This window comes from Marmota marmota, unplaced genomic scaffold (assembly GCF_001458135.2).
Source record: "Marmota marmota marmota unplaced genomic scaffold, marMar, whole genome shotgun sequence".
Classification (NCBI taxonomy): Eukaryota; Metazoa; Chordata; class Mammalia; order Rodentia; family Sciuridae; genus Marmota; species Marmota marmota.
The window spans coordinates 4,178,429-4,190,755 of record NW_025999927.1 but is presented as its reverse complement, the minus strand read 5'-3'; the positions used below and the strand labels follow the sequence as shown (position 1 = coordinate 4,190,755).

The 12,327-nt window shown below is 37.1% G+C and overlaps 1 protein-coding gene across 1 annotated transcript in view; it reads left to right on the top strand.

Annotated features, from left to right (window-relative positions):
• Positions 1-12,042, top strand: part of Ero1b (endoplasmic reticulum oxidoreductase 1 beta) — a 41,815-nt gene extending 29,773 nt beyond the window's left edge. The window contains exons 14-17 of the mRNA XM_048800410.1: positions 176-262; positions 1,438-1,571; positions 3,982-4,038; positions 6,436-12,042. Coding sequence (XP_048656367.1) covers positions 176-262; positions 1,438-1,571; positions 3,982-4,038; positions 6,436-6,451 — 294 coding nt within the window. The 3' untranslated portion in view covers positions 6,452-12,042. The remainder of the gene's footprint in view (positions 1-175; positions 263-1,437; positions 1,572-3,981; positions 4,039-6,435) is intronic.
• Positions 12,043-12,327: the final 285 nt, after the last annotated feature.

Sequence of the window (12,327 nt, the reverse complement as noted above, 5' to 3'; positions counted from 1 at the left end):
AAAAAAAAAAAAAAAAAAAAAATTATTGAATGGGGGAGCTGGTGGGGAGCTGTTTGCTGTTGTATTTTAATCTTGCTCATCTAGATCCTTTTGTTCTCCAGTTCTCTGTAGTTAATTTTGTAGTTAATTTGATTTTAAAAGCTTAGTTAGACTGAAAATATTTTCTGCATGATAGGAAGAATTCCGGTTACATTTCAAGAATATTTCCCGTATTATGGACTGTGTTGGATGTGACAAATGCAGATTATGGGGAAAATTACAGGTATGTGTGATGTCTTTTCTTTTGAAATTAAAATTTTCCACCGAGTTCAAAATTTTTATTAGAATGTCCTCATTGTTCATTGCATTAGAGTTTAGAAATAGGCAGATCCAAAGTGCAGTTTTGTTTATTTTTTTACTTTTTAAATAACTTTATTTATTTTTTAATGTAGTGCTGAGGATTGAACCCAGTGCCTCACACATGCTAGGCAAGCGCTCTGCCACTGAGCCACAACCCCAACCCCAGTTTTTGTTTTATTTATGAAAAATATCATTAAACTGTGTTACATGCACATGTATAAAGATGTTTTTTGTAGTCTGTGTTAATGATTTTAGTTTTATTGTATCTGTGTCTATTGATACAATGTTGGATTCATTTCTAAAATTGGTGATTGTGAATAGAGAGTTATATATATATGTTTACATAAAAGGTAAAATATAATTATATAAAAGTTAAATATCCAATTTTGGTCGTAGAATTTGTTTCAGTAGTCACAAGAGACCACCTAAGGACAAAATATGAAAGCTCTGCTAGGTAGGTCTGTTACCCTGAACAATGAAAACGGATTATTTGATGTTTTATCTTATTTTCTTTAAAAGAGGATAATAAGTTACAAAAAATCAAGAGACCGTTACTGAAATAAAATTAATCTTTTCCTTCTGGTGCTGATAATTGAGAAATTAATGAGTATACTTATCACTAATAATCTCTAAGGTTTGAATTGCCTGGATTGTTTTTTAAAGAAAAGAAAGAAAAAGCTTTCATTGGGACTGGAAGCCGAGTTCAATGGTAGAGTGCTTGCCTAGCATGCCTGAGGCCCTAGGTTCTACATCCAGCACTGCTCTAAATAAATAAATAAATAAGTGCTTTCAAGGTTGTAAAATAGGCGTTTACAAGTCTTAAGACAGCTCAGTTTTCCTTAATAGTTTATTAGCTAAGGTTATCTCATTCATAACCTGCCAGGAGGCACTGTGTTGTGCATAGTTTAATATTTTGGTGGATATAACATCTGTATTTTATTTATTTTATTTTTATGTGGTGCTGAAGATCGAACCCAGCGCCCCGCGCATGCCAGGCAAGCGCGCTATTGCTTGAGCCACATCCCCAACCCCCTTTAAATCTTTATAGTAGTTCTTATTATATAAAGTTAATTGTCAGTTCGTTGACGTTTTCTTTAGACTCAGGGTTTAGGAACTGCCTTGAAGATACTATTCTCTGAAAAAGAAATTCAAAAGCTTCCAGAGAACAGTCCATCCAAAGGCTTCCAGCTCACTCGGCAGGAAATAGTTGCTCTTCTAAATGCTTTCGGAAGGTAAGAGCCATTTCCACTGCAAAGACTTGATTCCCATGCAGTTCCGAGCAAGCTGCAAAAATCATCTTCTCCCCTGAAGTGCAGTTTGTTTTGGTTTGTTGACAAAAAGATGTTATTACTGTATTATACTTGGACTTACTTTGCTTAGAGCAGCTTCAAGGCAGACAAGTCAATTTCTTATTGATCATAGGAGAAGTTAATAGTTTCCAGTTGCCAAGATGTCTCAGTTTGCCTCCTTAATTTTGTGGGGATGATATTCTCTGAATAATTTTGTCATTAGAGGGCTATGATTTGTTCAGATACCATGGTAGAATTAAGAAGAGTGGTCATGAAGGTTATCAAAGGAAAAAAAAATTCAGCCCTCTTTTCCTGCTCTTAATTTCTTAAGCCATGGAGTACCTTCTTTCATTTATTTATACCCCATTTATTTGTCAGATATGTAGTCTTGCTTGTCTATACTACAGAGGTATCAAAAATAATTTGAACTTACCTACAGAGATAGATGAAGTGCCAACTGAGGAATACAAAACAGAACAAAAAAAAAATAAGGGACCAAGTGATATAGAGATTATTGCTTATGTTTTCTTATTATGCATTTAAAGTCAGATAGGTAGTTAACTTAAGAATAGATTAATTACACTTTTTCATCTTTTGGGGTTTTCTTGGGGGGGGGGGGTAATCACCACAAATTGAATTCAGGGGCACTCGACCACTAAGCCCCATCCCCAGCCCTATTTTGTATTTTATTTAGAGATAGGGTCTCACTGAGCTGTTTAGTGCCTTGCTGTTGCTGAGGCTGGCTTTGAACTTAGATCCTCCTCCTCAGTCTCCTGAGCCAGTAGATTACAGGTGTGCGCCATTGTACCTGGCCTTTCTCATCTTAATAGCAATGATTTTTACTTGTTGCTTCCCTATATTTAAAGATGATGTAGGTTGAGATTTGAAACACAAGATGAACAAAATCTCCATTGTTAATTTGCATTTCATGAAAAATTCAGTCCACCCACTTATGAGGCCTGTAGAAAGATAACAGGAGAAACTGAATGAAATTTAAATTAATTTAAAATGAAACTGAAATGAAAAGGATTTTAAATAATTTAAATGTAAGTCCAAATAAAATTAAACTTAGGAAGAAGAAAAAATTGAGAATTTATTAAAATATCCCTGGGTCTCATAAATGCACACTTGGCAGCTTTACTCCTTTACCTAGAGACCCTGATCTTTATTTTTCGCTGGACAGTTCTAGGCTTGGAATCAGGTCTTCAAGTCTAGGGATTGTGGTCTGTCATTTATTAGCAGTGTGGGCTTAATAAAAATCATTGCTCTGCTAGCAAGTTTCCTTTCTAAACTGTAAAATGAAAATGATGAAACCATCTTAATGGTTAGAACCTACCTACTAGTTGAGTGACCTTTTTAATTTTTAATGTTTACTGAGATCTTACATGTTATGGGCTTAGAACATAGCCTGATAATACCCTAAGCTCTCAATAAATGGTAACTTTTGAAGTACTTGAGTAAAGAAAGGAGCTTAATATATATTATGTATTACATCGCCCTAAGCTATAGAAGAAGAAACATTGGATGTTCCTTATATCAGCTCAGAATTGTACATAAGGAGAATTGAGCTTATAGAATTACTTTTTTGTGTTTCCCATCCCAGAGTTTTACTTCTGGCCTGGGCTGATGAGGAGCTCGGATTTATGTGTTTTGTATGTCAGTAATCACATACTGATAAATAAATTTTTGATGAATACAGGGAATAGGGAGGTACCTAAGCAGGAAGCAGTCTTTACCCTCAGCAGGCAACAAGATAAAGAACCGTTAGTGTGTTTGGGGGGCAGCTAGAAAGGAGTAGTCAGTGTTCAGAGAGGTGTGTACATAATGAATTTATGAGGGAAAACAAATACTCTGAGATTCTTTATTATTGTGAGTTATTTTCATATTACTTTCCATTATTAATCTAAGGTCTGTTGATAATAAGTGACTGGCTTCCTTTGCCCCTTCTAAACCAAGACCAAAGGACTGTAGTTTTGTGTTTTGTCAGTTTTTGTAAGAGATGGTAGCATACTGATTTAAAAATTGGAATCCTGGGGCTGGGGATGTGGCTCAAGCGGTAGCGCGCTTGCCTGGCATGCGTGCGGCCCGGGTTCGATCCTCAGCACCACATACAAACAAAGATGTTGTGTCCGCCGATAACTAAAAAATAAATATTAAAATTCTCTCTCTTTAAAAAATAAATAAATAAATAAAAAATAAATAAAAATTGGAATCCTCAGTGTTCAGTATTATTGTTTGTTTTTAACTTTGGATTTTGCTTTCAAATTGTGGCCTTTAACATTATCAGGAATTTGAAACAAGTACACATCATATTAGCTGTATGTACTAATATGCTTTTCTTTTTCTCCTATAGGCTTTCTACAAGTATAAGAGAGTTACAGAATTTTAAAGTTTTATTACAACACAGTAGGTAATAAAGGCTTTTATATGTCCAAGTAGAGACGTACAGTGGCTTGGTGAAGCCTTTTAGTCTTGGACTTTCAGCAGAGAGACTAATCTTCTAAGACTTCAAGAATTCTGAACTCTTAAAAGAGAAAATTCAAATGTTCACTTGAATATTTATGACCCTTAATAGATTATCATTTAGAAATATTTATAAATGAAGTATATACTTTTAAGATATGTAAATTATACTAATTCTATTTAATTTCATGTGTTTCTGTTGAATATTCTTCTGTTCCATTTGTTTTGATTTGGTTTTATTTTTAATCTATTACCCTTTATTTCCAGTTGTCAAACTTTAAATGACTGTCCTTATCTTAGTAACACAGTTCAGTCTTTTGTGGAAAAGAACAACTAGGGAACCAGTGTTGGTTAGGACTAGGATCACAAAAATGTGTCTGGGTTTAACATGTTTTTAGCCTTGCCCGAACTTTGTGTGTCACCTTCTGTAATGTGGGTCTGACCTTGTGGTCAGTGGCCAATTCAGTGAATGGAACAGGGGTTCCTTAAGATCCCCAGGACTTCCAGCTCCAGTTCCACGGGTTTTTGATATTCTTGTTGAGGTTGCAATTTTGTTTTTTGCCTAAAGGACCTGTGTTGGTGAAGGTAAGTGCTGACTGCACAAGGGGTCCTGTCTACACACTGGGCTGGCACAGGAGCATTCCTTACCTAAAACAGATCACCTTCTGACTTTGTTCCTCTCCTAATTTTAGATATTGTCAGTTACTTTAAGGAAAGGAAAAAAAAAAAAAACCCTGCATATTTATTTAATGGATTATTTCTTGAAAAATTTGAAGGGAATTATATGAATTTATGCCAATAACTTTTATTCACAAAACTTGCTATTTTAAAGTAAGTACTTTTAAAAGGATTTAATTTTGAATACAATCTATGCAACCCTTTAGCTCTCAGTGCGATTGTCTCTGGTGATATATATCAGAGGGAGATCGGGTCAGGCCTCTTCTAGGCTTCCTCTTTCCTCTCTTCTCTTTCCATTTTTAGCTCATCCTGTATCAGTGGTACTTTGTGTGACTCAGACCAACAGACTTTTAGGTCCTAGACTGTCACTTTCTAATCCTGGGATTTAGTCGTCAAAAAATATTTAAAAGTCTTGATTCTTTTAAAGGTGTCAGTGGATATAATGGGGTTAACTCGAAATGTTGAATATTCATGTAGAAGTATCACAGGTACGAAGTCTAGTTTCTCCTTAGAGTCTTCCATCTTCCCTAAAGTAAATAATAAGTGCTCTTAAACCCATATCATATGCTGCCAGAGTCTGATATGTGTTCCTTGACAGTTTCATGGCATATTTTAAATTGTATTTTTGCCATCCTGTGGAACAGTATGATTGGGGGAATAAAGTCCAACTAGAGTTATTTATTTTCTTACCCAATTTCTAACCTTTATGAATGTGGGATTTTGTTGTAGTTGGGGGGTAATTTTATTAGGTTGAATAAAAAGATTGGCTTGATCGGAGCTTCCTCCATCTTTTTTTCCTTCCCCCCCTCCTCTGGGGAGGGTTTGAGGAGGGAAACCTTAAGGCTAAATGAATATCTAGTCATCTTGCTTAGTAAGAATAAGAATTATTTTTCATTTAGTATTCATTCAGAAAATGTGAAAAATTTGCACTTTGTTTATTTTTATTGTATATTAAAGATCTCTTTAGTGTTACTTCACCATTCCCCAGTTAACAGCTACTATTTAAGCTCTTATTTACTAGAGAAAATTCTTGGTCATTTCCATTTATTGCATTTTTTCTTTAATTTGTTTCAAGCTTAAGAAAATATATTAGAATGTGCTCTGGCATATTAAAAGATCTAGTTAAGCTAAAGTTACTTTTGGTTTTAATGAATTTTTTCACTTCTAAGAAAATAAAATGAAGTATTCTACATCTGAAATTCATCTGATTACCTTTATTTTATTTACCATAAATCAGATTGTGGGAGCAGTCTACATTTGTGTGTGTTGTGTGTTTCTAATGATTGTGTAGACTGCAGGAACCTGCTTTGTGAGTCTGGTGACATTTAATTGTCCTTGAGATGTAAACTGCTCCCAGTTCACTCACTTTGGCTGTGAGATGGTGACTGAGAACTGATGGCATGGTGTTTGAAATGCTCAGCTGGTGAACATTTCTTGGAATCTGTCTATCTCATCACCTAATGTAAAAATCCGGCACTTGACCATATAACTGGCAGAAATGATTGTAGCAGCTTGATTCTTGGATTATGAGGAAGATCATATGGAAGAATAACAGATTTCAATTTTGAAATTTGACAAGGGAAATGCTCTGACTTTAAACATTGTGCATTACTCAGTTTTGTAATCTTATTATATGAAACACTGCCATGTTTTCGACTTTGCATAGGTGCCATTGTATGTAAGAAAGGACAGCTCTTTTGGTCTTCATCAGCATTGCCTTCAGCTGGAAACTTGAGAAAGTTCACAGTAAACCTCCCAGCAGTTTGCAGACTGAAGTACCTACAGAAACATAGCTATTCACCAAAAGACACAGGTTAGGTGCACGGTATTGTGGAAGTTCTTTTGTACAAAATTCAACACATAAGATCACTTGTACTCTATTTTAAGTAACTCCAACAGGTGCAGCTTTGATTTTTAAAAGAATTCCAAATAATTTGCTGTTGTACCCACCAGATTCTGGAAAATGTGGATTAAAGTACATGTTTCTGCAATCTTTTTCTGTCTTGTTTCCCCCCGCCCCCCAATTTTAAGTGTTTCTTTTAGGAGATGAAGATTTGCTTGTCATTTGTGGAATGGGGAGAAAATATATTTGCAGGTGGTCTGAGGTGGCTGCTTCTAGTCATGATAGCAAGTGTTGGCAGACATTGTTTCATCTTCACAGCAGCACTGGTAGGTGGTAAGAAAACAGAGGACAGGAGAGGCTCACTAACTGGTCCAGAAAATCTGACTCCAGAGCTCTCAGTGTGGTCTGTGTCACTTGCACAAGTGGCCTGTTACTTTCAACTAAAAGATGTGGAGGTTTTTAACATCTTTCAATTTGTATTGATTCATAAGGCTTTTAAAATATGCTTATTTTATTTAATTTTCTGAATAGGTAATACATTCATATGGTTAAAAAGCCAAAAGATAACAAAAGTTATACAGCAAATGTCCTCATATCAGAGGCCCAATTTCCAGCACTGCATACCCCCTGCCCACCACCACTATATATGACCTCCACTCTTGGTTTCTCATGTTTCCAGCCACACATTTCCAGGCATATACAAACACATACAAATGTAAAGCCTTTTCTCATTTTTACTTAGTGACATCATATACACATCATTTTTTTTTTCCACATACTATTTCTTGGTGGCCTTTGTGTTACCAGATGGCTTTGTTATTTTTGAATAGCTGCGTGCTATTCCATTACATGGATGTACCATCATTTAACTGGTCCCCTACTGGTCATTTGGGTTGCTTTCAGAACTTTTATGTATGTCATCTCACATCTTACCCACAACCTAACCATCACAGATGTTATTCAAATGCTGAATTGTATCTTCTGATAGATGAAAAAACTGATCAGTGTGTTTATATTCCTATGACTAGGGTTGAACACCTTCTAACATGCCTAAGAACCATTTGTTTGCTTTTGTGTTCAAATCTTTTGTGCACTTTGCTATCACGATTATTTTCCTTACCGATTTCTAATACTAGTTTGTTTGTTAGGGATAGTAACACTTCAGCTATAATGAACTACAGTTTTTTTTTAATTTGTTGTTTGTCATTTAGCTTTACTTATAATGGTTTTGCCATGAAGTTTTCTATTTTTATCTATCCTGATACAACTTTTTTTAGTTATTTTCTGGATTTTAAGTCATGGTTAGAATGCCTTCCTCAATCCAGAACAATGGAATAATTCACCAATTTCTTCTAGAACTTTTATGTTTTTTTTTTTTTAAAAAAATCCAAATTTTGATCCCTTGGAATGTATCCTGGTCAACCCAATTTTTTCCACAGATGATTACCTAGTTGTCTCAGTACCTTTAACAGTTCATTTTTTCCTCACTAGTTTGAGAGGCTACTTTTTTTTTTGAGAAGTGTTCTTATAATGCTGCCTCTTCTGAACTTGAACTCGTGTGCTTACAGGCTTCTCCTGCCTCGGCCTCCCAAGCAACTGGGACCACACACATGTGCTACCATGCCTGGCTGAGAGTCTACGTTTGTCATATTTCAAGTCCCATATGCACTTTTAGCTCTACCTGGGTTCTGTCTGTTTCTCTAATTGGTGTGTAAATGTAGCATATGCTGTTTAATTATACAGGCTGTATTTTTTAATATCTGTACCCTGGTCATCTTTAATTCCTTCCCGTCTCTCTCCCCCTCTCCATTTTCCCCCAGTGTTTCTAGCTATTCTGATTTGCTTTTCTATATGAGCTTAAAAAATCCTTAAAACGTGCTAAAACTCTGGCTCAGTGTTCTCTCTGAAGGGTTGCACTTGTCGCTGCTTACTGGTAAAGATTTTTTTTTTTTTTTTACAACTAGGCTAATTATTTTAGTATTGTATTTGCCAAATAAGTGAAGGCAAATGGAGGCACAACACTAGTGCTCATGTGGACAGAATTTCATCTTGGTGCTTCTATTGTAGGATTTAGTCTCCAAGGATGATTTGAGGATTATCTTATAAAGTCCTCATTACCTTTTGTTAAGATTTGGACCTGGCACATCCCCAAAAGCTCATGTGTTAAAAGCACAGTCTCTGGTTCAGCAAGGCTCAGAGCTGCTGCTTTTAGGACATGATTGCATCATGAAGGCTCTGTCCACATCAGGGGATTAATCCATCCACTGAAAGCTGAAGGACTCCTGAGAGGTGGGACCTAGTGTGTCACTTGGGTGTACTTGAGGTAGGTTTATCTTTTCTGTGCCTCTCACCCCCTTTCTTCCCTGCTGCCAGGAGCTCAGCATCTTTTCCCTAGGTTGTTTTCCTCCTCTAAGTTATTTTTGTCAGGTATTTTGATTACAGAATGTAAAACAAGAAGGAAAAGCTCTTAAATAAGTACTAAACTTGTAAAATCAGTAAGCAATAGATACAAGTATACAAGGTACCTTAAAAAAAATATCTACCAAAACAACAGGATGTGAGTATTCACTCACCTCTAGGAGCTGGTAATACAGCAGTGAATAAGCAACAGATATCCCTGCCACCATGTAACTTACTATTCTGTTAGCTAACTGGATTATTCTGTTTATATCTTGGTGCATTCTCAGTATAATGTCAGCTGAGGATGACACATGCCAACCTAGAATCCCATTTAGAGAAGAAGGCACTCTGGGTGGAATGAACTGTATAGTATCTTCCTGACATTGCCATCAGGCTCCACAGGTAAAGTCACTCCCCTGACACCACTCCTCAGGGCAAAGTTGGCTTCACCAGGCAATATTCTGGGATTGTGTACCTTTTCCTGTGGCCTTTACAGCACATCTCTCTTAACAGGTCTTATCTCTGTAAACCTGAAGTCCAGATTCTGGGCTAGTGATTGCACCAGGGTGAAGCACTCTGGCTACTCAGTTCCATAGGTTGAATGGCCCTGAGAAAGCAGTGTTCGTTTATCCAGACAGCACCATTTTATACCTTAATGTCTTCTAAGAACACCAGGCCTCAGGACTGCACAGGGTCTGGAGGGACTGCTGGGGGACAGGTGAGACTGATGAGCAAAAGGTCATGCCCATAGGGAGAAACAGGGAAAGGGAGGACTTTGAGGGTCATAAACTGGAGAGATGGAGGTCACAGTTCAAGAGAAGAAAACCTCTGAACTCCAGCTCTGCCCAGGCTAAAGTTGGGGCCAGAAAGTCTATTCTGAATTTTTTTAAATGTTAATATTTTGAGTGGTAATGCACCCAACTCCAAAAGGACAGACCAGATTTGGAACTAAAGGATTGATTGCCAAGTTATTAGTCGGTGTCAGGGAAAGTAGAGACCAGGGGTCAGCCATGGCTCAAGGACAAGAAAGTAGTAGGGAATCCAGACCTGGAGAAAGCAGGTAGATGCCAGGAGCTATTGAGTCACTGGATTTGCATCTGAGGACTTTGAACCTGTAACTTGACCTGAGCAGCACATCTCACTCTGCACTGCATGGATAGAGCACCATGACCTGGCCCAGAGGGATGGGGCAAAGGTACAGCAGTCAGATACAGACCTGGGCTGGGGCACAGGGACGTCTTCAGCAGACATTAGGTATTTTGAGCAGGGCTTTGGATAGGGCTTTTCATGTGTCCCTGATGAGAGCCAAGAATAGGGTTAACATACAGTTGCTCCTGAGTTCACAGACCAGTGTAGCAAAAGAATGACTCAATAGACATGGAATCCCATTCCCTTATGCACACTGTCCCTTTTAACTGAGGTTTCCTCACTTGAAGTGGTTTATTAATATAGAGTCTTCGAGAAGAACTTTACTGTTTATCCTGATCATTCCAACAGTTCCTCCATCTGGACCTATAAGAAGTTGTAAGTAGTTTATGCACAATTGGAAATGTTTTTAATAAAATTCTCATAGGATAAAAAGTATAAATGTATATCCCACATTTCTCCAGTGTACAATATTATCATATAGCAATCTAAAGTGCAAGGATTTTTTAAAAAAATATTAAGACCTATTTAGTTCTAATGTAGGTTCACCTATTAAAAAACTAGAAGCACGGCTGGGGATATAGCTCAGTTGGTAGTACAATTGGCTCGCATGCACAAGGCCCTGGGTTCAATTTAGTGCCCTGGCACTAAAAAATAAAAAGTTCAGTGGTAGAGCACTTGCCTAATATGCCTGAGGCCCTGGGTTTAATACTCAGAAACAAAATTTTAAGAAAAGTAGTTTTGTAGTAGTATTCAGTATATAGATGTAAATGAAAATCTTTTTCACAGTACTTCTGAATCTCTGGAATTAATGTTTATTTGCTGTAATTAAATAAATTAATTTAGGGATTAATTTATTAAATAAATTAATAAAGGGATTAAGTGTGGGCTCAACAGCAAGGACCCCAAAGACCAGTTATCATGAGTTTTAGTTAAGGTGGAATGTGGGAGGGACTACTGAGTTTGCCTGATCTAAGCAGATGACCATGGGACCAGCACAGTATTAAAAATGTGGTAACATGAGAGAATTGGCATAACTAAATGTAATGGATACGCATATTGTAACAATCAGAACTTTTTGTGAGGGGGTACTGGGGATCAAGCCCAAGGATGTTTTGTTTTACCTTTGGGTTACATCTCCAGCCTTTTTTTTTTTTTTTTTTTGGAGGCAGGGTCTTGCCAGGTTACTGAAGCTGGCTTCAAACTTGGCAGGCCTTCTGCCTTAACCTCTCAGGTCACTGGGATTACAGATGTATGTCACCACTAAGCAGAACTCCTTAATTATAAAATGGAAACAAAGCCAATGAAAAATACCTCCACAGAGTGGGTAGAATGATTCGTTGCAGAGGTGGCTATGTCTTTAGTAGTCACACAGAAATATTTGCATGCAGTTTTTTAATGCTGCATCGGACTACAATGGTGGTACAGAATTTTCAGTAGTATTACATCTTCTCCAGGCACTTTTAACTTGCACGTTATCAGGGTTTAAATTTCATTTTATTTTAAAACAAGGGAACATTGGGCATTTTAGAACCAGAAATCATTCCTCTGCCCCTCTTAGCATTCAAAATTCCACATAAAGAACAGTTTTGCTAGCATACCTTGCAGGGCAAGTAAATTCAGAAGCTCGGGAAACTTGCTTTTCCTTCCTACAGTGTTCCTGCAGCATCTTGCAGCTTGTACGGTACATGGTTCTGTGAGAGGATGAGAGTCTGACAGTTGTTTATATTCCATTGTGGGTTGACACATTCCTAAAAGTTTAGCATTACTTTTTTAAAAGGAGGAGGGCAGAACGGGCAAGTCCAAAAGCCTTAAACCATGTTTTAAATACACCTGTCCTTAGCTGACCAAATAGTGAAGGGTGCAGGACTTTTTTTTTTTTTTTTTTTTTTTTTTTTAACAAAGATTACTTGCAGGATATGGTGCATCTGCCTGAATTCTCCCAGCACAGTGGGAGACAATGTGGCCCAAAAGCACGCAAGAGTCACCCTGTGATCCTGGAGTTCTCTTTCCTGGATATATATGCACTTTGCCTTAATACTATGAACTCCTTAAACATGAAAAAGAAAGTGACCACGATGGGGGTTTCTTAACACTGTTTAGAGTAACAACGTATAATACTGTTTTAAGGCAATCTGAATGATTGGTGCAGGCTTTGCTTCGGTGTAA